This window comes from Myotis nattereri (assembly GCF_964212035.1).
Source record: "Myotis nattereri genome assembly, chromosome: 6".
In the NCBI taxonomy this organism is placed as follows: Eukaryota; Metazoa; Chordata; class Mammalia; order Chiroptera; family Vespertilionidae; genus Myotis; species Myotis nattereri.
The window spans coordinates 88572343-88598170 of record NC_138081.1 but is presented as its reverse complement, the minus strand read 5'-3'; the positions used below and the strand labels follow the sequence as shown (position 1 = coordinate 88598170).

General features: G+C 41.7%; 1 protein-coding gene across 1 annotated transcript in view; it reads left to right on the top strand.

Annotated features, from left to right (window-relative positions):
* Positions 1–25503, top strand: part of DCBLD1 (discoidin, CUB and LCCL domain containing 1) — a 55839-nt gene extending 30336 nt beyond the window's left edge. The window contains exons 3-15 of the mRNA XM_081094755.1: positions 2012–2146; positions 3595–3646; positions 6651–6723; positions 9298–9431; positions 16075–16115; positions 17214–17420; positions 17803–17924; positions 18187–18334; positions 18435–18536; positions 20663–20741; positions 20965–21014; positions 21786–21905; positions 23401–25503. Of these exons, the coding sequence (XP_080950881.1) occupies positions 2012–2146; positions 3595–3646; positions 6651–6723; positions 9298–9431; positions 16075–16115; positions 17214–17420; positions 17803–17924; positions 18187–18334; positions 18435–18536; positions 20663–20741; positions 20965–21014; positions 21786–21905; positions 23401–23915 (1778 nt within the window). The 3' untranslated portion in view covers positions 23916–25503. The remainder of the gene's footprint in view (positions 1–2011; positions 2147–3594; positions 3647–6650; positions 6724–9297; positions 9432–16074; positions 16116–17213; positions 17421–17802; positions 17925–18186; positions 18335–18434; positions 18537–20662; positions 20742–20964; positions 21015–21785; positions 21906–23400) is intronic.
* The last annotated feature ends 325 nt before the right edge of the window (positions 25504–25828 follow it).

Here is a 25828-nt window from a genome sequence, read left to right as displayed (position 1 = left end):
TACTGTGCTCAAAGAAGTCAGCCCCTGTGGTTCCGGGCCCTTTATTCCTTTTGTCCAAGGGATTAACCCATTGTCTATTAGGTCTTGGCCTCATGTCAGGTGCCAAATGCCACAGGGCTATTCCATTCTGAATCATCGGTAGCTCTTCCCACAATCCAGGCCTACAGTTACATTCCACAAAAGGGAAAAGTGTTCATTTTTCCTGATTTTTCAGCCTACTTGATGAAGTACCTTTCTGCGATGCCCCATGTGAGGGAATTTGGGGCTGTAAAGTCGGGTGGAACCTGCCTTGCAGGCAAGGATAGCGGTGAGGAGAGTGAGGTGGCAAGTCCAGGTCTACGTAACACACAGCACCCGCAGATGGGAAGCGGAACTGGGAGTCCTGCGCTTAGGTCTGCTAAAGGTTTTAGGACCCAGTCAAGAGACTGTGAGCTGAGGCGGGTTCACCAATCCAGGAACACAGCCCAGGATGGAGAATAGGACCCTGGTCAAAGATAGGAGTTATCAAGCTCACATTTGAATTTCCAATGGTACTGTCTTTGGGACTGTTTAAATACAGTTGTAGACCCTTTTTACAAGTCAGGATGGAGAACACTAACAGTAACCATATCATTTGGGCATAGAAAGGCTTTTATAAGAAAAACTCATCCTCAAGGTTGTATGTTTGAGCCCCTGTCAGGGTACATACAAGAATCAGTTTCTCTTTCTCTCCCCCTCTCTTCCTCTCACTCTCTCCCTCTCTCTCTTTCCCTCTCTCTCTTTCTCTCCCTCTCCCTCTCCCTCTTTCTCTCTCTTTCTCATTAATAAATAAAATTTTTAGATCTGCTTGTTAATTCCTGTTTTCAAGGAAATTATTGTGTCTTGCATACATGACTTTTAAGATGACAACTAAACTTTAACTTGAGTAGTCTTGGGAAGGTATTTTGTTTCCTTTTTAGCTCCAAATCTAATTGTGTCCTTTGAAAGTTCATTGAGTTTCCTATTACTTTTCAAGCAACTTATTCCAGAAACAATGTGTAATACTCTTAATTGTATAATTTATATTATGGAATTTCAAAAAGCTTCAGAAACTATTCTGCTTTTTATGAACTTTATTTTATAAATCACAAGAAATTATACAGGTTAACCAGGAGCTATGGTAAGAGAGAGATCAATGTGTATAGGAAAAACTGCATGGGAATATGATGTTTACCATACATTGGACAGACTCTTAATTCTGGAATCTCCTTAAAATAGGAAATTTGTTAGTTTCTTTGAGCAAATTTAAGAGGCCCCTAGATATCATTTTTGTGATAACATTTTTTATTTTTATTTTACTACCTGTCTTAGTTGGTTAACAAGATACCTCAGACTGGATAGCTTAAAAACAGCAGACATTTATTTCATACAGTCTGGAGGCTGGGAGTCATGGTGCAGGCAGATTCACTATAGTGGCTGATAAGGCCCCACTTCCAGGTTTATAGCCTTCTCTCTGTGTCTTCACATGGTAGAGGGGCAAGCAAGCTCTCTGAGGCCTCCTTTATAAGGGCACTAATCCCATTCATAGGGGCTTCACCCTCATGACCTAAGCACCTCCAAGAGTCCTGCCTCTTAATACCGTCACACTGGGGTATTAGGATTTCAATATATGGATTTTGAGGGGACACAAACATTTAAATAGTTCTTTAAGCAAGTTTAGGAGAATATCACTAGAATATCACTTTTGTGATAAAATTTTTTGACTTTTATTTGTTAATCTTATTTTTACCAAAACCTATCTCTTGGGTTGTTCACAGTTAACTAGCTCTAGCCTGTTACTTATCCAAAGTTAGCCATTTCCCCCCTTGGCTTGTCAGTATAATCAGGTTCACTATCAGTCTCAGTATTAAACAAAAGTCCATTTGAGTGATTATTACAATCTTACATTTGTGTTGTCTGGTAAATTTGACCACTAACAGAGAAAAATGCCATATACCAATCCTTTGTGCTGGTCCAAATTTTGAAATGTGCCAAAAATGTGCTTTATTTTTAGGACCATATTGTGGAAGTATGAATGTTCCCAAAGAACTCTTGCTGAACACAAATGAAATAACTGTTCGCTTTGCAAGTGGATCCCACACTTCTGGGCGGGGCTTTTTGCTGACCTATGCCAGCAGCGACCATCCAGGTATAGCGGAATCATCAACACAAATCTGTACACCTTCATCAGTCTAAGAATGCCTCTTGCTACTTATCACTATCTCTGGACAGAATTGTGACCTCAGATGCAGAATTAAGATGTGAGGCAAGAGAGGAATGCAATGTCTGTAGTTGGGTCTGAATTGAACATTTTTATAGAACATGTTAAATTGATCAGCTGACATAAGAGAGTTGACCTCATTTTCCTAGTAGCCTTGGGTGGAGCATCTTTGGGGCTACTGTCGCCCTTCTGAGGTCTGTCTATTCTCTGGAGTCCTCCACCGGCCTGTTTCTTACTTAGCTCAGGACAAGCATTTTATCAAGTACCCACAGCCCTTTACATACACACACCAGTGCACCAGTGCACCAGTGCAGCTGGAGGAGTGTGAGTATGACCAGGATATAGTCACTATCGCCGAATCCCCTAACCATGCAGCTGACACGAGCAGGAGAGAAGGGAAGCATGGGCTCTGTCCAGGCCTCTTGTACTCCAGAGTAATACTGTGCAGCCCACCCCATGTCTGCCCAGGGCACAGAGGTGCCCAGAATTTCTGCTTTCATTCCCCTCTGGCAGAAGTACTCTGGAAAGGGGGTGCAGCATTCATTTCCCTCCCAGCCCATCAGATCTGAGCAATCCAGGCAGGCCCCAGCATGGCCAGTGTTCACCATATGTTACCCCCTAAGAACTATTGAAAAGATGAAGGAGAGAAAGAACTATTGCAAGTGTGGAATGTTTTGGAAACTATTCTAGGTTGACATAAATGCATCAACATCCACAGTATCTTAGCATCTCTGTTGTTGAGTATTAGTTTGGTTCCATACGCAAAGAGCACCCTCTTGTTGAGTCCTTGATCCTGATTGATCAGAGTTGAGAGGCTATTTGTGTTTTCATTCAACACCTGGTTCTTGGGTCACTCAGGTGCCTCCAGCTAAATTGTTAAATGACAATGTTCCCGAACCTTCTGTATGAACCACATTGGGCTTTAACATTGTTTTCCTTCTGCCAGAGGAATTAATACACGTGATCTTTGTAGGCATGTAGTGGATAGTAACTAACCAGTGTTGGGAATAGATTCTGTTGTCACTCACTGGACAACCACTGAAAAACCATCATTGGTGGTAGGAGAGAGAAATGAAGGAACTGGTAAGTCCTGAGGATACTGTGTTCAGTTTTTGTTTGTTTTTCCCCCACCATAGACCTTTCCTTATATAAAAAGTGAAGGGATTACAATTTAGATTATTTTTTTAACTTTTTTTATTGATGACTGTTAACAGATGTGCTCAGTTTTTACTTATTTTTAAACAGGAAAATATAGATAAATTAGATAAAGAATAAATGCTTTTTAAAAATTATCCTTTTTATTTTAAAAGAAAGCTTTCAAGCATGGGTATCTTAAGTTCCATTCAGTCTGCTAATTACAATTATCTTTATGACAGATTTGATAACGTGTTTGGACCGAGCTAACCATTATTTGGAGACAGAATACAGGTAAGGATGGGTGTGCTGGCTGTGCTGCAGGCATTTTTGCTGAACATTTTATTTACCTTGACATTAAACCAGATATTATTTGTATTTTTTTTTTAATCATCTATGTTGTAACTCATGAGGAATATTTGAAATGGTTTCTTATACAGCAGAGGTCAGCAACCTTTCTTTGCCAAGGGCCAGATGGTAAATATTTTAGGTTTTGCAGGTCATGCAGTCTCTGTTGCATGAAGTCATACAGTTGCTGTATGTTGAAATTGGAATGCAAAAGCAGCCATAGACTAGATACAAACAAATGAGCAGGGCTGTGTTCCGATAAAACTTTATTTACAAAAACAGGCAGCAGGCTGGATTTAAGCCACAGTTTGCTGACCCCTGAGTTCTACTATAGGACCAGTGAGACAACATTTTTTTACCTGGCTTGTATTTGGGAGTGACTTTTGTTAATTATTTTGCTTTTGGAGGGTTTATTTTGTCTTTCCCACAAAAGGGCAACCTACTGAGAGTAGGAGATGAAAATTCTATCCCAGCTTTAATGGAAAAATGGCTTAATCTCTTTGATGTACATTCCCTCATCTATAAAATAAAAGAGCCTAAAGCAGGATTTCTCAGCCCTGGCACCATTGATATCTTGGGTCGGATGGTTCTTTGTTGTGAAGAGCACTTCTGTGCATTGTTGGATGTTCAGCAGCAACCCTGGCCTCTACCCTCTGCCAGTGTGATAACCAGAAATGTCCCTGGTAGACATTGCCAAATGTCTCTCAGCGGGCAAAATTCACACCCAGATGAGAATCACTGGTCTAGAGATCATTGCCAACAACAGCTATAACTCCTCAGAGTGCTTTCTTAGTGGCTAGGTACTTAGTGCCTGGACTTAGCATAAAAGTAACTCAAGTGAATGTCTCAACATGACTACACAGTAGGTTTTGTTGTACACAAAAGACAGAGGCCCAAAGCAGTTCAGTAACTTGCCCACTTAAGTCTACCCAGAGTCAGGCTCAAGAGTGCCTGGTCCTAATCATCTCAGACTTCTAGTAAATGAGATTATTTTCTATGCAGAATCAACTCTAGTGTTAATCAATACTAAGTCTGGTAGAGAAAAAACAAAAAATAAAAGTGACCAATAATTCAGTACTGCCCTGTAAAGTTGCCTTTCATCCAATGTAGATATTCGTCAACATTCCCTGGATCTTTTCAGTGATCCTATACAGCGCCAGCGGTGATAGGGCCTCTGGGCATCAATGATCATTTTCTGTCCTAACGAGGGGAATATACTGAGTGAGATAATGGTTCCAGATCATCTAAGCCAGCAATTTTCAACTGGTGTGCTGCAAGAATTTTTAAAACATGCAGTACCTGACTATTTAGTCAGGGGCACTAACCTCTTTTCCCTTACATTTTCAAATTTAAAAAATGACAATCGCCAATACAACAATAGCCGTCCAGTGTGAATGAGTCAAAATTATAACTATTTTTTTTGTCAGATCAGTAAAAAAAATATGGTTTGTTTGGGTTTTTTTGTTTGTTTGTTTTTGGTGTGCTGCAGAATTTTTGTAATTATTTTTTTGTACCATGAGTTGACAAATGTTGAAAATCACTGATCCAAGTTGTAGCCCAGCGATTGTAGTGTTGAGGTAAATATGAGGCATAATGACTAATAAAGGTCCACAATCCCTGTGAAATGCAGAAAGCTTTGAAAGTCAAAAATTTTTGTAACTCACTTGATGGCAATACCTGATTAATGTGACCTTAAATTCATTTGACAGCAAAATTGGACTAAAATTAAGGAGTCTACTTAGTCTGTATTTGACTTAATAGGACTATTTGTGTATTTGACACAGAGATTTTAATGTTTTTATTAATATATGAAGACCTCACAAGATCTTACATAATATACATCATTGGAATTGTCCTACTTTCTAAAATCCCAAAAAACCAGAAAAGTGTGAATTCTGAAATAATCTGCCTCTAAGGGTGAGGATAAGGGACTGTACCCCTGTAGTAGGATTCTCCATTATTTTCATTTCTTAATTCCTTGATCCTTGCTGCAATGCTGGGCTCCATGAGGTCAATGGGAAAGAATTGTGAGTTATTTATTTGGGTAGTTTTGATAACTAGATGTTGTTACTCGTCTAATTCGCTAAGTCAGCGGGAGGAAACTGGGAGGAAATGAAGTCAAAGCGACTGCTATTTTGGAATCTGTTTGGGCTGATACATTCTTGTTAAACAAACCAAGTAAACATTATCGTAATGTAGTGTATATATAGAAACAAGGGCATATGGCCTTCATCTTCAAAGTTATCATTGTTCTTATAATATTTTGACTTGCTTTTTGCATGTTTTCCATAGATGTATAGCTGTCATTCATAGCCTATTGATATGTTGACCCTTGAAGGAATTGCAGATGAGAAAACTTTCTTTTTACTTTTTTAATGTGGCTACTAGAATATTTAGATTTACATATGTGGCTTCCATTATGTTTCTATTGGGTAGTGCTAGTAGAGTGAATCAAGATATTGCATAGTAAAATAACACATAAAGTGAAAGTTTCTCAAAATCGCACTAGAATCCAGAGATCTAATTCCTTGTCTTCTTTTTATCCATAAAAACATGTTTTTTACACATTTTAAATATCTTTTTATAAAAACGAGGTCCTGATATACATACATATATATATATATATAGTGTTTAGAAATTTTGCTTTAAAAATATTTTTTCTTGGACTTAGAATCATTAAGATGCATTAGGAAAGCTCATTTTTTAATAGGGTATATAATGCATCCGTACATAAAACAAACAATTACTGTGTAAAACTTGCTTTCATAGTAACATTTTAGATTAATCTGTGTTTTCATAAATCAGGTTTCTGACTTGTCATTAAAGCAAGGTATTCCCTCCTGTGTATGCTATGGAGGAGAGAGATTGTTTTAAGTATAATTTTAACACTTTTACATTTAACTATAATTTCATAAAATATAAATTCTTTTTTTTTTTTTTTTTTTTGTAGCAAATTCTGCCCAGCTGGTTGTAGAGACATAGCAGGGGACATTTTTGGGAACATGGTGGATGGATACAGAGATGTAAGTGATTGGGGCGAATGTTATGGTGCTGCCTAATTCATTACAAAGTAAAATCAAATAAGATCTAAAACTCAAAAAAAAAAAAAAAGATCTAAAACTCTGTAGATAGATATACGACTCTCTTTTTCCCTAGAATAAATGAAATAATATAATACGTACAAAAACCAAGGTTATTCATTACTATTTTTAGCATCTTTCATTAAGCATTTGAAATGGTAAAACAGAACCCTTTTCAACACCTAAGAATGTAGTTCTATCTGGTTTTAATAAGAGGCGATCTTTTTGTTATACTTTATTTCTTTATTTTAACACTCCATTTGGTTCATGTAATAATAACCAAGGACATGAACATTCATATCACAGAATAGTGAATGTGTGTCTGACACCAGTGCAGGCAGCCCTCTGCCCTGTTCTTATATGTTATTCCCCTCCCTCCTTGCTCCTCCATTTCCTATGCCCAATGAGACTTTCTGGGTTATGTACATTTTTCTCAGAGAAGAATTAATTCACAGGAAGTCATTTTTCTAAAGTATATATCCTGTCGCCAGATTTACAATCTTTCATTTCTTATTATTTACAGACTTCTACACTGGAAATCTGATGCCTGATTTTTAAAATGTGACATTGCTATTTAACTAGTTTTACAGGAATTTGCTTGAGTTATCAGAGATTTCTAAGTCTTATTGGCATGTGTCCTCAAGCGTGGGGAAAGCATACATATTCTAGAAGGTTGATACTTCATCTCCAGCAGGAGGGGAAAAAAACTTGGCTTTAATTTTTGCTTTTAGCACATCCTGATTCTGGAAGCAGCAGTTTTTGTTATTTTGGTCTTTGTTTCCTTTTTGTGTGTATTGTCTTTATTTACGAGATTGACACGGGATATTCATTTGGCCTATAAATTGTTTGAACCTTAAAATGATTTATACCTCCTCAGTTTGAATATATCTTTGGCACAGGTTATTTCTAAATTACTTCAGGAAATTAACTAAGAGAAATAAAAAGTATGGTTTTCCCTCTAGGCAATAGAAAAGTTTCCTTTTTATTTCCTGTACCTACCATGCAAGAAACCTAAGAATTATGTACAATTTGAGAGGAAGCATAATTTTTGTCTTACTTAGTGGTTTATCTTGCCTCCTCTTGACAGTTTTCCTAGTCAATGTAACCAGTAAATAAATGGTTTCCTGCACAATAGATTTGCAAGTACTACAAACAGTTTTCCCATTTGACTCACTCACTGGTTTTACACCATTTGCTTTTAGGATGATTTTATCTGGAGGGAAAATTTGTGTTTTGAAAAGTAACCTCTTCAAAGAAGTCTGATTGTGCCTTTTTTGTATGTCATGGGTGTGTTAGGTATCTGTTGCCACAAAACGATACCACCTCAAACTTAGAAGCGTAAAACAATACATGTATTATCTCTGGTGTTCCATGGGGTGCGAGTTTGGGCATGGCTTAGCTGAGTCCTCTGCTTCCAGGTCTGAAGGGTGCAGCCAAGGTGTCGGCCAGGCCTGCAGCCTCACCTGAGACTTGACTGGGGAGAGATTTGCTTCTAAGCTCACATGGTGTTGGCAGTATGCAGGTTGCCAGATGGGGGAGCTCAGTTTCTTCCCGGGTTTTGGCTGGAGGCTGTCCTCAGCTCCTTGCCGTGTGGGCCTTCCTGGGAGAGTTTCCTAACAAGGAAGTCTCCTGCAAGATAGGTTACAATCTACCTAATCATCCTCCCACACAGAACTGTGCTCATGGAATCCTAGGACCTGGGCAACCGGCTGAAAAGTTCTAGTCCTTCCTCCAGCCCCGCTGTCCAGCAGGCCAGTTTCAATCCCAGGGCCACCAGCTACATAGCCAGGCAGGTGCTCCTGCTTGGGTTATCACACCAGAGGGCAGCTGTTTCGTGTTCTGGCGTTATATTTTGTTTTCTATGCCTTCTTAAATCTCTAAATTAAATCTCTAAATTGTAAACGCTGTGGTGGGGAAGGTTCACCTTCTCAAATGATCCTCAGTACGTACATCTGGTAAACCAAATGTAAGAAACTCTGATCAGTTATCTATTTCTGCTGAACAGCTATCTATTTTAGCCACCCCAAAACTGCCTGGCTTAAAATCACAACCCTTTGATTTGCCAATGAGTCCATTCTTTAGTTCCCTTTGCCTAGAACCACTCCTACAGCTATAGTCATGTGGCGGGTAATCTGGGGCCAGAGGGTCAAAAGTGGCCTCATTGACATGTGCAGCAGCACAGAACAAGCTGCATGGCCAGGTGGGAGTCAGTGTGGGAGGTAACTACACAAGGACATGGCCACCAGGAGGTGTTACTCATTGGGAGGACCATTGCTACGTAAATTACCTACCTACCAACCTAGTCAGCTTACATATGGTGACTCTGATGCCATTGAGATAGTGATATATTAACACTTTCCCTCACCCTTTTACTTTTTATTTCAATGAATTATAGTTAAGCAATGCCATGGGTCAATTAGAGATCCTGACCACAAGTTCTAACAAAACGGAAAACTCCCAGTATATTTTAAATGTATTCTTGAGTAAGCCATGAGTGACAGTGTTGCTGTGTTTCAGAACTCTTTATTGTGCAAGGCCGCCATCCACGCAGGGATAATTGCAGATGAACTGGGCGGTCAGATCAGCGTGATCCAGCACAAAGGGTTAAGTCGATACCAAGGAATCCTGGCCAATGGTGTGCTCTCAAGGGAGTAAGTACTTTCTTTGCCTTTTGTTTTGAGTGGAAGGTAACCCCAAGGCATAATTAGCTCACAATTTTGAAAGAACAGCAGACATGTGACAAGGGTTTGTCAACTGGGGAAAAGATGTGTGAGTGTTACAGTAGCATTTTATAGTGCCTGTGAGGAAGGTAAATGCAGTAATAAGAAAGCTCACTGGTTATGCTGACAAGTACATTAAAACGGCACACATATGAAGTCCAGGGCAGAGGAGTACTTCTACTCAGGTACTTTATTGGAGAGAACAAAGACTTATTCCTTTTTAGCCTTTCAGTTTCAGGAATTTATTGGTTACTAGTAATCTCCAATATTATCGAAGCTACTGAAGGGAGACTAGGAAGCTGAAATAAACCCATTCTGAATTATGGCACTCCCAGAAGACTCCTAGAGACAATCTTCAAATGATGAATAATACTTCAGAAGTGAAGAAAAATGACTTTTGTTGACATTGTTTACTTCTCTGTTTGGTATTATCCTCTGCTTTTTTAGTAGCTTCATAAGAAAAATGTATGTCAATTACTTTAAATGTTTCAGCCTCAGCTTTTAATGCTTTCAGGTTTCCTCAGCTTCTGGAATGGAAAACTAGAGCTGTTAGGACTAAATATAGGCTCAACTGTGGACCAGATGTCCACACATGTAAACAGGCAGTGGGAATGGTCCAGAGGGAGGCTCCCCTTGGATGAATGCCTAGTGAGGGAAAAGTGCTCTTCAAGCCACTGTGTTTATCTCTCTTCCTCACTCTCTGCCTGCCCCTGGAAATGTCTTCCCATTACTGCGGCTCTGGTATTTCTGACAGGTTGTCACATGTTCGTTGTCCTGAGGATATAGCACAAAACAGAGGTGATAGGCATTTCAGGATCCGAAAGTAGGTCAGGACCTACATCTTCGACCACTGGCTAGCTTGTGCATAGCTCTCCCTGCCATTCGGCCCTAGTCCCCCCTTGCATGCAGAAAGAACATGATCATGTTTTCCTGTCCCATTCTCACAATGGATTGTGAACTATCTTATCTGGTTAAAAATCACATGGAAGGATGAGATATTATAGAAAGCTTTATTTCTGTGGAATTACACCCCTGAGTTTCCAAGGTCCCATTTCCCTCCATCCCACCGTAGAAGTAAGTGTAGCTGTCGCTTCGAAAGAGCCAGGAGTAAAGCCGTTGCCAAGAGTTTCCGTTCCATGTTGGGGCATAGTCCAATCCGGCATCAGGCTGGCTTAGCTTGTGTCCCCGGTGCAGTCCATCAGTCCATTGTGTGTGGGGCCCACAGGTCGCATGGCTTTGGAGGGAACACGGGCAAATGCTAGGAAGCAGGAGCAAAACCAAAGGAACCAGAGAGCCAAGAGAGTGAGCTCCTTTGTCTGAAGGACTATGTATTCCCAAATTTTCCCGGGCTTGCAGTGGCCCTGCCCCCTCTAGCCAGTGACCTCTGTTCCCAGGTTTGACTGACAGGCAACTTCCCTACATCACCCCCACTCACTGCACATGCACCCGTCTTCCCCTTTGTCCAGTCCCTTCCCCCAGTGATGTGCAGGGAATGGACTGGTGGTTCCCTGGGGTGTGTAAAGTTGCAGCTTCCTGGTGAAGCTGCCCAATGCCGTGTTTATAATGTCTGGCCTTCCCCTTTGTTCCTTTTCTGATATTAATAACTAGCTAATTACAACGATGCACTACTATTTTTTATTGGAATGTATTATGGCTTAGTAATATTGTGTGTCAAATAAGGATCTTGACTACAAATGATAATATTGTTCTTATAAGATTATTTATTTTATGTTTCAAAGAACCAATTTGTGAACTCACAAGTACAAAAAGTGATTTCTGGATTTGGGGGTGCTGGCCTAAGCTTACCAAGTTACAGTCCAAAGGCCATGTGCCCAACACTTCAAAAGGCCAAAACTGAAAATGTTAGTTTGGAGTAAGGAAAGGTTTATTGATTGAAAAGACTCCAGCTGAGAAGATGGGAGACCTAATCCTCAAATCCATCTTAAGAAAGTATAGAGTTTAGGCTTCTTTGATGTCAAGGGGAGGGGAAATAGGAGGGCTGTGATTTTAAAACTCAGGCATCAAGCAGAATTCCTCTAGTGATTAGCATATCTGTGTGCTAGAGAAAGCAGGAGCTGTTAGCTTAAAGGCTACAGGACCAACAGGCTTGAACGAGATGGAGTCAGAGACCCAGTGTTTTACTCTGTTACAGTGGGGGAGGGCAAGCAGTGACTGAAGTGAGGGGAGAAGTTTGTTAGGTACCTTCATGAAGAAGGCAAGCCTTGGTTTGATGGAAGGCAGGCCCATGGCTTAGGGGGACACAGCAGTAGAGTCAAGACCAGGGAAGAGATGCCAGAGAGGGGTTGTGGTGGCCGTTGGCACACCATGTCACATCCAACTCACGGCCAGCAGGCTGGCTGGTGGGTGATTGAGAAGAGGCAGAAATCCCACTGGCAGTTCTGAGTTTGGGGGTGCAGGTGGGGGTAACTGGAGAGGTTGTTCCAGGCCAACACGTTCACAGGCATTGAAAGCAATGCTGCGTGTAACCTATACAAGGTAGTCAGCCAGTAAGGCCTGGCCACTTACTGCTCGCTCAGATGGGCTGGCTCGCCTCCTTATATTTGCATTCTCTGCCTGCCATGACCTTCCCATTTGCTTTTCCCTATGGATGGGATTTTTTTTTTACAACAAGAGGCCCCACAGTATTTTTTTCGTATTATCTAAACATTCAAAGACAAATTAGTTCTAAATTTGTGCTTAAGTTAAGATCTAAAAGCTTACAGATGCCTTTAGAAACTAAAATCTTTACTCAAATAAATAAAGTTTATATTTATATACTAGTATATGTGTGTGTACATATGTGTGTATACATATATACTATATACAAATGAAATTTTATATGTGTATTAATGTATACACATGTATACACATATATGCTTTCACTTAATGTATTTGCCTCAAACTCTTTGGAACATTAAGATTATATCCTGATTTATAGTAAAGGAGATAGCTTGTTCCCTGGTAGCTTTAAATGTTAGCTTGACCCTGATTTTTGAGAATCTGTGTCTTTTTATGCTGTTTTTTGTTGTTGTTTTTCTATTGATACTAGAGTGCTATCTATTGATACTAGGTTTTCTATTGAAACCTAGTGCCGTGGCCTAGGTTTGTTGAGGGCTGCCATCTTCAACTTGAATGAAGAACTGGCCTTTGGCTTTAAATCTGTTTTTTGGAATTGCTTGCCCGTGTCTGCATACATTTGAATGCTTCTTTTGTACAAATACAAGATTTTCTTTTACTTTTGAATAACAATTATTAAAACCACTGAATAATAGTAAACATTATGTTCTCAATTACTTCTGCGATACCAATTGAGCTTAATACATGTGAAGCTGCTTTCTATAATTTGAAATTAACCTTTAATGCAAAAAAAGAGTACCAAAATCTGAACCATTAAGGGATTAGGGAAAATTTTGCTTCACAGTCTGTATAATTATTTGAAGAGATAACCCAATTTTTGTGCTGATGTGAGCAGATAGAAAATCCAGAATTCTATCAAGGTCCCTTCTAGCTCTGATTTTGCACTGACTTTTTGCACTAGGAGAGGAGTGAGCTGTAGGCCAATAGTCTTTTTCATTCATTTAGATTCCCAAATCTTCAGGGAGCACTTGTTTTTATCTGTGCTGGTGTGCTGTTGGGGAACCAGTGTACATGCGGTCATTGAACTTCTGTTCCCACACATGATTGTTTGGTGTTCAGGAAAAAACACAGAAGGAAGCACTGCAGCTGAGGAAGAAAGAGCCCCTAGAGTAAATATCCAGGGCTTTTTTGGGGTTCATCCGGGGTCAGGTTATTTCCTGGATCTGGGGAGACCAGAATGGAATCAGGAAGAGGCGCTGACTTCACAAGAGGAGGATGACTCCAACCAGGGGCCGGGAAGGCTTGTCTTTCTGTTTACATCAGACTATTCTTGATTGCTTCTGTAGCCCGCTGGGAAGGCTGGCCGTTCCTGGAATCTGATTGAATACATTCACCCTAATCTGTGAAAACCTCCGAACCCCCACAACCCGAGGGCATTTTCTTTTTTAAAAGAGGACGCTTACCCATGGAATTCTCTAAATGGTCATATTCAATTGGTTCAACAGAGTGCAATGGGAAAAACCATTCCCACGGATAATGGAGGAAAGTGAGGAAGGAGCTGTTAGAAGCTGAGCCTTCCCTGGCATCTTCTTCCCAGGGGTCACTCCAAAGTTACCCTTCTTACCGTAACTTCTCTTTTTCAACAACAGCAGCAAAATCTTAATGTTTCCCGGCAGTGGGAACAAGTGTAGGCTGGCAGCAGTATTGTTTGGGTTTATTTGGGCCAAATTTCAAGTGAAATGCTTAGTGCGGGAACATTAGAGAAGATGGGAAAATCAGTCAATGAAAGGCTCTAAATAAATATTAATAAAAATCAACATTGTGCATCTTTTTTTAAAAGTCAGGAGAGCTGGGTCCTCCTCCCAGCTTTGCCACCAAATGTGAACTTCGTCAAGTCCCTTGACCCACGTGGGTCTGAGTTTTCTCATATGGAAAATGAATGGTGCCTGCATTTCATTCAGTAGAGGGATTATAATAGAACCTTATGTAGAATACCGGGGTTGGTGGAGTCTCTGCCTGAGGGTGGACAAAGAATATGAAAGAGAATATTAATCTGTAGAGTCTGACTACCTGTTACTTCTAAGAAAAACATTGATGGGAAGGTACTCATGCTCTTGCCTAACTATTTTGGAGTTCTCTGTGGATTTCACAGTTCCATACTCTCTGTCCAAGATTGCCATGTATAATTCAGAGTTAAACATTTAAAATAGAACTCATATTCTCAGATTGTAAAATAATGCCACACACAGTGACATCTACCTTTTTAAAAAATATTTTTATTGATCAGAGAGGAAGGGAAAGGCAGAGAGAAATAGAAACATCAATGATGAGAGAGAATCATTGATCGGCTGCCTCCTGCACACCCCACACTGGGGATCGAGCCCGCAACCCAGGCATATGCCCTGACTGGGAATGGAACCATGACCTTCTGGATCATAGGTTGACGCTCAACCACTGAGCCATGCAGGGTTGGCGACATCGACCTTTTTGTGTTTCCGTCTAGTATCTAATATAGTAAGTACTATGTACATAAGATTAATCTTGAGAGTTCCAGATTTTCTGTTGGTTCTATGTATTTTTACACCATTGAGTTGGTGATGGATTTTTAGAAAGTTAAATATGGTGTGAAGTCTTAGAAATGTCTTCTCTTCCGAAGAAGGCAAGTACAGAACAAGGCTGATTTAATAAGTTCTCCCATGAGATTAATACAGGCTGTAAGGCAGCAGGGCTCCGGAGGCCCAGAGGTGAATGCCGATGAGCTGGAGGGCTGTCTTAGAGCATTGAGAGCCAGTTCAGGCCAGTCAGTGAAATGCTTTGAATTTTCTCTCCGTGACAGCTGTACCTTGTCATCCAAAAGCAGGCGCTGGTTCATGGCTTGGTGCTGGTTACGACAGTGTGATCAGAGAGAGAGACTGGGTTGAGGCCGTTCAGAACAACATGCTGGGGCAGGACCCCTAAGGAAAGGGGTAGAAAAGTCTGTAGAGAAGGCAGCTAGCAAATGGCATGCTGTTCTTCTAAAAGTGGCCAGGCTTCTTCACTTCTCGCTATGGTCTTTGATTGTTGACAGTGAGTGGGACATTTACGGTGACTGCTGAATTAAAGGAAGTATTCAGGGCAGTGATCCTGTCTCTATCATCATATATTAACCAGTATTTTTATTGCTAGCTTTACCCAGATAAGTTTCTATTAAACAATAACAGAAAACGTTTTACATAAATGTTAATGTCACACTTTAAAATTAAGTACCCATTGCGTTTTGAAGTTATTTATTACATGTTCTTACAAGCTAATATCTTTTTAAAGTATGATACTTTGTAAAACACTGTGTAATAAGAAGCGAGAATTCTCATGATCCGTCCACAATGTGTTAATTAACTAGAGGCCCAGTGCATGGATTCATGCACCAGTGGGGTCCCTTGTCCTGGCCTGTGGGGATTGGGCCAAAACCGGCTCTCCAACATCCCCTGAGGGATCCTGGAGTGTGAGAGGGTACAGGCCAGGCAGAGGAACCCCACTGGTGCACAGTTGGGGCCAGGGAGGGACCGTGGGAGGGCTTCAGGACATGTCTGGCCTGTCTCTCCCAGTCCCCGATCAGGGCAGACCCCAACAGCAAGCTAAACTACCGATCGGAGTGGCTGCCCCCTGGTGGTCAGTGACTGGTTGAAGATTGGACACTTAGCATATTAGGCTTTTATTATATAGGACTGGGATTTAAGGTTGTTTCTGAAACTCTGTATCTGTGCATTTCTTCTCAAATACAATGGTTTTTATTCATAAGCAGTGTCTCAGAGTCCTGCTCACTTGTCACCTATATGAAGTTAGGAGAGTTGCTTACCTTTGCTGGGGCTGATACTGAATGCCAGTGATGAGGCTGATAACAGTGGCCTTGCTGGGGGCTATGCTGATCACACGGGTGATCAGCCCTGTGTGCTATAGCGCTGTGCCAGTCGTTAAGAGTCAGGTACGCAGCTCACTCCCTCTGTGTTTACTATTTCAGTGGTTCCCTGTCAGACAAGCGATTTCTGTTCGCCTCCAACGGTAAGAATCATGCTTTTCTTAAGAATTTGATATTTTCAATTCCTCATGGTAGTTTATTCTTTCATATCCCTCAGATGATACAGTTTAAAGGATTTGGTCCCGTCCCCCCCGCACCCCCTCCCTCAGGTCACACATCACCAAGTATGCTGTGACTTAAAAACACACAAGACAATAACACACAATTAATATTAATGTTAAGTAGAAAGTATTTTTCTCTATAATCTAAGCTCTTTCAAACTTTTGCCAAAAAAGAATGAAAATTTGAAATGACATGTACTTTAGGATAAATTCCGTGTTCGATTTTAACAGAAATTGCTTTAAAATTTTATTTTTATTATTTGAGAGAGAGGTCTATTTTTTGTTCCACTTATTTATGCATTCATTGGTCACCCTGACCAGGGATTGAACCTGCACCTTGACATATCAGACGACACTCCGACCAACTAAGCTACCCGGCCAGGGCCAGAAAAGCTTTTAAGTAGTACAATTTGGTTGGTAGGTTTCTTGAATTAACTTATCGAACATGAGTATATAAAATAAAGGCTTTTGTCCCCCTCCATTGTGTAAGATAGTCTGTGTAATATTCTCCCTCTCATAAAGTGGCATATTTTAAGAAGAACAACATGATGTCTTCCTTGTCCAGGAAGAGGAGTGCGGCCTTTACTTGGTCCCTCCACATTGCCTTGGACATGGCATAGTGAAGGTCCAAAGGGTGGATGTCAGGTTCAATTTACTGATCTTCAGAGCAGTTGATGTACCTGCTCTTCAAGGTACAGAGAGTGGAATAGACAAGAACCTCAGTATTTTAAGCCTTTAAGACCCCTTGCACTTTGTTAAAATCCGGATGAATTTAGGTCAGAAAGGGAAATCTACACTAGGGATAAAGAGATGGCACCTATAGGGAATGTGACTTCAATAAGGTCCATTGAAAACAAAAGCAGCAACAGTTTCAAGATATGTAGTACAAGGGAGTCAAATGCAGACTGAGTCATTAAAATACTAGCAATTGAATAATTGATTTGCTATCACAGTGGAAGTAAAACAACTGACTATTGCTGGGTTGTATACCTGAAATATTTCAGTGCTCTTTTCTCCTAGGTTGCAGCACATCCTTAAGTTTGGAAACAGACGGGCACATCAGAGATTCTTGGCAGTGGGTCGATGAGTTTAGAGAACAAGTTCATTGGTCTTCTGGCCAAGCCCGACGTCAGGACCAAGGCCCATCATGGTCTTTGGGGGGCAGCAGCAAGAACCACAAGCAAGAATGGCTGGAAATAGATTTGGGAGAGGAGAAGAAAATAACAGGTACTGACACAAGTGCAGTTTCACAGCTGCAAAACGACTGGGGGTTGCGGTTATGTTTCTGATTAAATAGATGCCTCAAAGTCCGCTCCTCATTGTCTTAATCTCCTCATTGTCTCAGTGGAAAAACCTGCATGTGGATTGTAAATATGAATGTATGGACCAGAGAGCTGATACCTCAGTGGGGAAACTTTTTATGGCATATCTCAGTATGAAAACACTCATCTGTGATCAGGTTTCCAAATGCAAATAAGAAACATTGGCCGGTGAAATGATTTGAGATTTCACATGAGGGGGGGGGGGAGAAGAAACCCGAAGTTAAAATACATGCTGTATGTAATATATTTTAAAAACTAATTTATAAATAATATTTTTTTTTTACAAGGAATTAGGACCACAGAATCCACACATCCAAATTTCAACTTTTATATTAAGAGTTTTATGATGAACTTCAAAAACAGCTCCAAGTGGCGGGCCTACAAAGGAATTGTGAATAATGAAAAAAAGGTAAGAGAACTTTGGAGGAAAGAATTGAGCAGGAGATCAGGCCTCCGACTGTTTCATCAGCATGCTTCCAGAAAACAGGTTCTCAGTGCCAGCTTAGTCAGGTAGCTTGGCCTTTCTTTGCAGAACCTTGTATCTTTGATATCAAGAGGGTCTTAAAAAAAAAAAGCAAGACATAGAATCCTGTAACCAGGTCTGAATGGGTTGATAAAGATCTAAAATCTGACGGATAGAATCTTCAGGAGAAGGTTCCCTGTTTCCACAGGTGTTTCGGGGCAACTTTAATTTTCGGGATCCAGTGATGAACAGTTTCATCCCTCCCATCGTGGCCAGATACCTGCGGGTCATCCCCCAGACACGGCACCAGAGGATCGCCTTGAAGGTGGAGCTCATTGGTTGCCCAATTACACAAGGTAGGAGTCTCGGTGGGTTAGGAAGTCCTTTGATTCTGGCCATCTCCTTTCCCAAATTGTTGTTACTAATGTGGTTTTTCCAATATCTCTTCTCTCTCAGGTAACAATGATTCATTGGTGTGGCGCAAAACCAGTTCCGATTCAACAGAGAGAGAAGACGAGACAATCACAAAACTCATCCCCTCCGGAGAAATGTCCACAGGTAGAGCACTTGCTGTTTTGTGATTTCCTCAGGAGTACAGCTGGTACTCCATCCAATGTTACAGTAGCTCCAACCAAATTTCTTTTCTTTGTCATATAAATGACTGGAAGCAGATGTTTCAGAGATATCTGCACATGTGTAAATGATGTATGTCTACAACCACTCATTGCGGTACTGTAAGTAGAAAAGTTAGTGTTTGCCCTTCAAATGCTAGGTAAATATTTTATGGAAAAATAATAATAATACATCCATGCAACAGTATACTCTTTAGCCATGAAAAAAAAATGTGTTAGTAATCTAGAAAGTTCTCTGAGATAAATTGACAACTAAAATAAATAAGCAAGGTATAGAACAGTCTATCTAGCACTCTAATATGTGTGTAAAAAAGGAAAAATAAAGATGAATATACTTATTCTAGTATTTCTGGAACAGTGTCAGGAAACATAATTTGGCTTTTTGTGAAGGAGAAATAGAGGTAGGAGATAGACATTCATTCTATACCTTTATATACTTTTTGAATTCTAAACATATAAGTGTATATAATTTATTCAAGTAATGAACATTAAAAGAACATTTCTTTTTATAAATTTGTATATTAATTTTATAAAATTTGGAGAGATTAGAGAAAAAAATAATATAAATATAAATGCTATGAATCAGCTTCCATAATCACCAAATTCCACTATATCAAATCAATTATACTTATATTTATAACTTTGAGACAAAATGACAGCACAACATATATTGTTTTGTAGCATATATTTTTCACTCAACATGGTATTATGAGCATTTTCAATGTTATTAAGTAGTTGAAAAGAACAGTTGTTAGTATCTTTAATAGTATCTTTTCATATGGAAATCCCATTATGTAGTTAACCATTCCCTTATTGTTAGATGTTTAAGTTGTTAAATTTTTCCCAAATTTTTACTTTTATAAATAATACCACAGATATTTCTGTAATTTTCTTAGTTCCTTATTCTTTCTTGCATGAACAACACTTTTCCACTCCTGGTTGTCTCTATGTTTTCTTCCCAGGGGTCACCGGTAGAGCAGGGTGAAGAACAAATACTTCTCCTTATGTGTAGTTAGTATACTTCCTACAAGCTTGGGGCCTGCCACAGTGCCTGCTAAAGTGGCCTCCTTTTTTAAAGCAGAAAGAGTTGTAGGAAGACATGGTCTGTTGTTTCGTGCAGCAGGGCGAACTGCTGTTTGAGGCCAGCAGGCTATACTAGAATTTCCTTTCGGTGCAAAGCTCTGGTAATTAGAAGCCCAGGTCCCCAGGCCTCTGTTAGGGTCCAGGTCCCAACTTCCCACGATCAGGGGGAACTGGCTGCTTGAGCTGAGGGAGCAGCTCCACGTGGCTGCATTCTTTACCTGCCTGAATAGCTCCTGGCTGGGTGGGACAGTTTTAAACCTTCCCCTCAGTTCTGACTTGGGGAGTCTAATATGGACCAAGCAACAAGCTCAGAGTAAATGTTAATCCCCAAAGAACATTGAAAACTGCCTTTCAGAATGAAATCTTGCCATTTGTGACAACATGGATGGATCAGAGGGTAATATGCTAAGGGAAATAAGTCAGACATTGAAAGACAAGTACCATGTTTTTTCATTTATATGTGGAATCTAAAAAAACAACAAAATAAGCAAAGAAACAGACTCCTGGGAGGGGGATTGGGGAATGGGTGTAAAAGGGGAAAGGATTAAAGTTCCAAATTGTCAGTCATAAAAGTCATGAGGATGTAAATAGCTATAATAACTACATGGTTGGTGTCAGATGGGTACTACACTTGTTGGGGTGATCACCTAATAAGTTATATAAATGTCTAATCACTATGTTTTACACCTGAAACTAAGATAATATTGCATGTCAACTGTAGCTGAAAAAAAAATTAAATTATTTAAAAAGAAGAAAACTGCTTTGGCAGTAGGGGGGAGGGAATGAATTTTATTTCCCTAAACCTTAACCAGAATTTTGAATTCTTTTTTCTTGCTTTCCAGTGTCCATAAATGTATTTCTTTCCTCGTGCATTAACCCTTTGAAGAATTTTCAAATCAAGGTTGCGTTTTAGATCATGAAATGGGGTTGCAGGTCGTTTCTGTTGTAATGTGCTGCTTCCACTCTTAGGAACAAAGGTCGCAATGGTGGCTGCTCTGCTGCTGCTCCTCGCCCTGCTGATTGTTGGAGTCCTTGCGGTCCTTAGAAAGTATGTGACTTCACACTTCTTCTCTACTTATGTAAACAATCACAAAAACAAAAAGTTTATCCTGCAGATGCTCATGTGGAGAAAGACATTACTCCTCCCAAGATAAAATATTAACTTGTATTTTACAAACATGTTGGTTAGAGGTTGAAAGTTTCACGTATTATTTTATAAACAGTGCTTATCATTTAGAAACCTTTTCAGTAGGATTGTTTTGTCTTGCTAGGAGGAAGAAGAAAGGAACTCCTTATGCATCCGCTAAAGCCCAAAAAACAGGTGGGTTGAAATTTCTATCTTCAATTTTATTCTTTGAGGAAGGGATAGGATCTGCTGATGAAAAGCACCATTCGGTCTTTTAAAATAAAATAAAATCTATAGCCTTTAAGTTAACAAATTTATAGGGAAAGAATATATTGTGTCTTATCTTTTTAATTCAGAGAGCAGTTTACTTTTACTTTTGTTCAACTTCATCCCATCATTTATCAACATTCTTTTTCCTTCTTTTTGGCACTGGCGTTTAGGCCAACACATTGCCTGGAATCAAGGAGAAGTTATAAAAGCCCCATCTGTGGACTGTGACCATAACACTGTCCAGCACTCAGCATCTGCAGGCTTCCCTTGTATTTTGCTCTCTGGGGAAGTGGGGGAAGGACTAGACAGGTCTTGTGTTTGGGTTTCAGAGAATCCTTAGGACACAAGATGCCCAAGCAATGTGTCGGCAGCAGTCCAGAGAGAAGGCCATGGGCAGGGCCCCATGGAAAACCAGGTGGCCTAACGTTGGGAGGATATGGGACCCAATGGGCACACAGATACATTTTAAAGGCACAGTGGAAAGCATGGCTGGAATAGTGTTTGCTGTGGATATAACAGCCTCAGTGTGCTGTTTCTAACACACATACCTGAAGCATGTGCCTGTGAACTTATCACAAGGTCAGCCGGCAGAAGGCAGCCTGACCTGTGGCTCATGGAGGAACACGTCCTGGAGCAGTGGAGAATGTGTGCTGTACTTCTAAGCTATCACCTTATTTCCTGTCGTCTTTGTTCCAGACTGTTGGAAGCAGATTAAACATCCCTTTGGCAGACATCAGTCGGCTGAGTTTACCATCAGCTATGACAATGAGAAGGAGGTGACACAAAAGTTAGATCTCATCACAAGGGATATGGCAGGTAAGTGTCAGGCCTCTGCTGTGGGAGAGGGGAGACCAGGAGAAAAATAAGACTAAAATCCTGCTGTTTAGATGGGGTCCGCTAAATATGTATTGTGTGGCCCAGCTGGTATTGCCTAGTGGTTGAGTGTCGGCCGGTGAACCAGAAGGTCATGGTTCTATTCCAGGTCAGCACACATGCCCAAGTTGTGTGCCCAATCCCCAGTAGAGGGCGAGCAGGAGGCAGCCAATGGATGATTCTCTCTCCTCATTGATGTTTCTATCTCTCTCCCCTTCTCCCTTCCTCTTTCTGAAATCAATAAAAAATACACACGCATATTTAAATTAGTAATGTGTGAAGTTTTCTGTACAGAGTTGCAAACTGATACCGAGGTATTTCTCAAGAGCCCCATTCGGCCGAGGAGGCTCTTACACCTGCAGGGGCTGTAATGACACCCAAAGCAATGGCCCTGAAGTACCACTGAAATCTGGAAGCTTAATTGAACTGTTTTGTTAGAGGTTTTGATTAAGGCACTAGGAAAGAGGGACTAACGATGAGTTAAGTACGGCTCCTGCCCTTGAGGAGAGGGGAGAAGAGATGAAAACCCGTCCGGTGTTAGAATGGCCTGGGCGTCCCTGATCAACAAGCATTGGGAGTTAAGCTTTTCAAACTGTCTGTGGGGAAAGATCCAATTTTTGCTTTTGTTTTTTTGTTCTTTAAATTTCTAATCCATCCAGGACTAATACTTTTGTAAAATACAATATGAATTAGTTGTAAGGAAGTTTTCAAAAAGACATACAGTTTACAAAGCTCTAATTTTTTAATAAGACTCAAGGGACATAAAATTACTCTCTCCAATTGCTGTAGGTTTCTAAACACTTGCTCTCAATTTGTGCGACCCTCTCTCTGCAGATTTGTCACAGGCAGCGCTCAGATAATGCAGGCGTCCCCAGACCACACTCTGAGTAGCAGCGCTGCTCTAGCTTCTGACTTCTCAGGGTGTGTGCTGAGGATCAGCAGCACCAGGCGCTCCCTAGAAAGGCAGCTTTTCAGGCCGCCCCCAGGCCCACTAAACCGGAAGTCCCCAGGTGGTGCATGTATACACTGAGTGGCCAGATTATTATGACCACCCCATCAGTACTTCGTTGACACTTCCAAAAATACTGAATATTGAAAACTTCCTAAGCAAATACTCTCAAGGTTTTATTATTATTATTTGCATAACTAACTCCATTCTACTGATGGGTGGTCATCATAATCTGGCCGCTCAGTGTGTATCAAAGTCTGCGCGGTGCCGGTGGAAAGGTTGTCTGAGATGCCCCAGGGGCAAAGATGAGCATCTCCCCAACCAAACTCCGCCTGTGCCTTGGACCTCTTGGCCTCCCTCGCCCTGCCTGGCCCACAGGCTCTCAGTAGAGGGTAGGTTGGGCAGAGCACCCTCCCCTGCGAACAGCTGCCTTGCCCGTGCGTGTGCCCGTGCGGCGCACCCGTGACGTGTCTTCTCTTCTGCTTTCAGATTACCAGCTGCCTGTCATGATCGGCACTGGGACGGTCGCGAGGCAGGGCTCCACCTTCCGGCCCATGGACACCGAGGCCCGGGAGGCCGGGGCCAGCGCCGAGGCCAGCAGCCACTACCGCCGCCCTCTCCCCGGCAGCCACGAGTACGCGCTGCCCTTGACCAACCCCGAGCCCGAGTACGCCACGCCCATCGTGGAGCGGCACCTGGCCCGCGCGCACACCTTCTCGGCGCAGGGCGGCTACCGCGTGCCCACGCACAAGCACTCCCTGTCTTCTGGCAACTTCTCTGCAGCCCCCGCCACCGGAGAGGGCGCCGCGAAGCCGGGCTATCAAAGTCCCCAGAGCCCGGTGCTCACCGGCCGCGACCCCGGCTACGATCAGCCCAAAGCCGGGGGCTGCTTCTCCGCGGAGTGTGCACAGCCCGACTGCCCGCCTCCCACGCATGATGCTTACTCAGCCCCCCGAGACTGCCTCAAACCCCTCAACCAGACGGCCGTGACCGCTCTGCTGTGAACACAAGTGAACGCAATGTGAAAAGCCTGCTGTGGTACTGAGCACCGGGCTGTGCGCGGCGCTGGAGGAAGGGAGCTGTGTGGGTGAGTGTATGTGAGTGTGAGTGTGTGTGTGAGGGTGGGTGTGAGTGTGAGTGTGGGTGTGATTGTGTGTGTGTGTGATTTAATAGGATCCTGCGGTGGAGTCCCAGCGACCACCTCTCATACTGTTTACAAAGTTGTGCAGCTGGTTTTTGTTCTGACCCTTTGGGCGCGAGTCTGGTGGGTTTTGTTAGGCTAGAAACATTTTTGTTAGCCATGAAAATGTTTAGAGGGCATTTTCATGTCTCTAACTGTGATATTGAGCTGCTCTGGTGTGCAATGTGCGGTCTGTACAGAGTTGTATTTAACAAGAGTGAAAGTAACTTAAGTCCGCTTTATCGGATTTGAGTTCTGCGCGGAGGTTAAGCGGGAGAGTGCAGCTGTTGCAAAAACGTATAGAATACTGTGTTCACTTTTCAAAGATATTTCCTCTGATACTGTGTTAGCAGCGGGTCTGTTTAAACTAATTCTTGTTATTGTGTCTCATTTCCTTTCCTTTGATAACTAGAACTAAAAGCATTGTTAGCATTCTTCTCCTGGAAGGAATTAAATTACTTGAAGCATGAAAAGCACACCAGGGTGGTTGTTAACAATTATGATTGTAGATTAAACACACACACACACACACACAACCACCTCAGCAACTGCTGGTCCTGTAGATTCCGGTGCAGGTGGGGATGTGCAGTGGCGGGTCTGGGCCTGCACCGGGCAGGCCTCTGCCTGCAGGGGACCTCCCTGCCCTGCCCCAGAGACCTGCATCCCAGAGGAACTGGCCTTCATCACACTTTGCTTCTTCCTCAGGTCAGACCTGGCAGAGGCTGGCTTTCACATGCACATCCACCTTTACAAACTACCTGCAAAGCCAAATGCTGAGACTGGCAGCAACCCAGAGGGCGGGCTCTCCCAACGAAATGAAGGTGGCACAGCAAGTCCAGTCTGAATCACTGTGTCGGGTGCTGTTGTACCTCAGAGTAAAAATATGGCTGAGGCCAGACGCCCACACTCTGCGTGCCTTTTTTCTCTTTTCCAGAAAGAGCACATTGTACTCTGTGTGTTCTTACAGAAGTGGCCGAGGCCGAATCTAAGTAGACCTCTTTATGCTGAGGTGGTTGGGAACCGAACTGATTTTGTAAGAAACACTTTTCCGGAGAATTCCCCATGAGCCCAGACCTCGGCTGTACCTCATCTCCAGTGGCTTTTATTTGAGTTTGCTTCGTGAGATCACTGTGGGGGATTTCACCTCTTTTGCCAAAGAGGAAAATATGTTTGTTTGTTTTTATAGAACATATGGACCCCAAAAAATCCTTTCTCTAAATAATGTATTATAATCTTACTTGTATGATTATAACTTTCTGTGAAAAATATAAATATTATAATAGCGAGGGTGCTGGAATGTCACAGACTATCTGTTGGTTATTTTGGAGCATAAATGGGATACTTTGTGGCATTTACATGGTTTTATATGCATACTAATATAATAAACTATGCCAAATCAAAGGCCTATGCCTCTCATTGGTGTCTACTTGTGGCTCAGGCTCCCAAAACAGACAAGTGGGACAGTGCAAGAAGCATGGGCTTGGGGTCAGATGGGTCTTGGTTCCAAACTCTGATCAGCCACACAGTAGCTGAAGTTGGGGGGGGGGGGGGGCCGAGTTGTGGGAATCAATAAAGATAACCAGATTAGCACAAGCAGAGGCCTGGTAAGAGCTTGCCTGCTACCGCAGTGGAATCAGCCACTTCACTTGCATTTTGGCAGAGAGAGGCTCCAAGGCAGCAAGGAGTGGGAAAGGTTTACAAGGAGTGGGAAAAGAGGGAGGCTTTTCTCCCTTATTT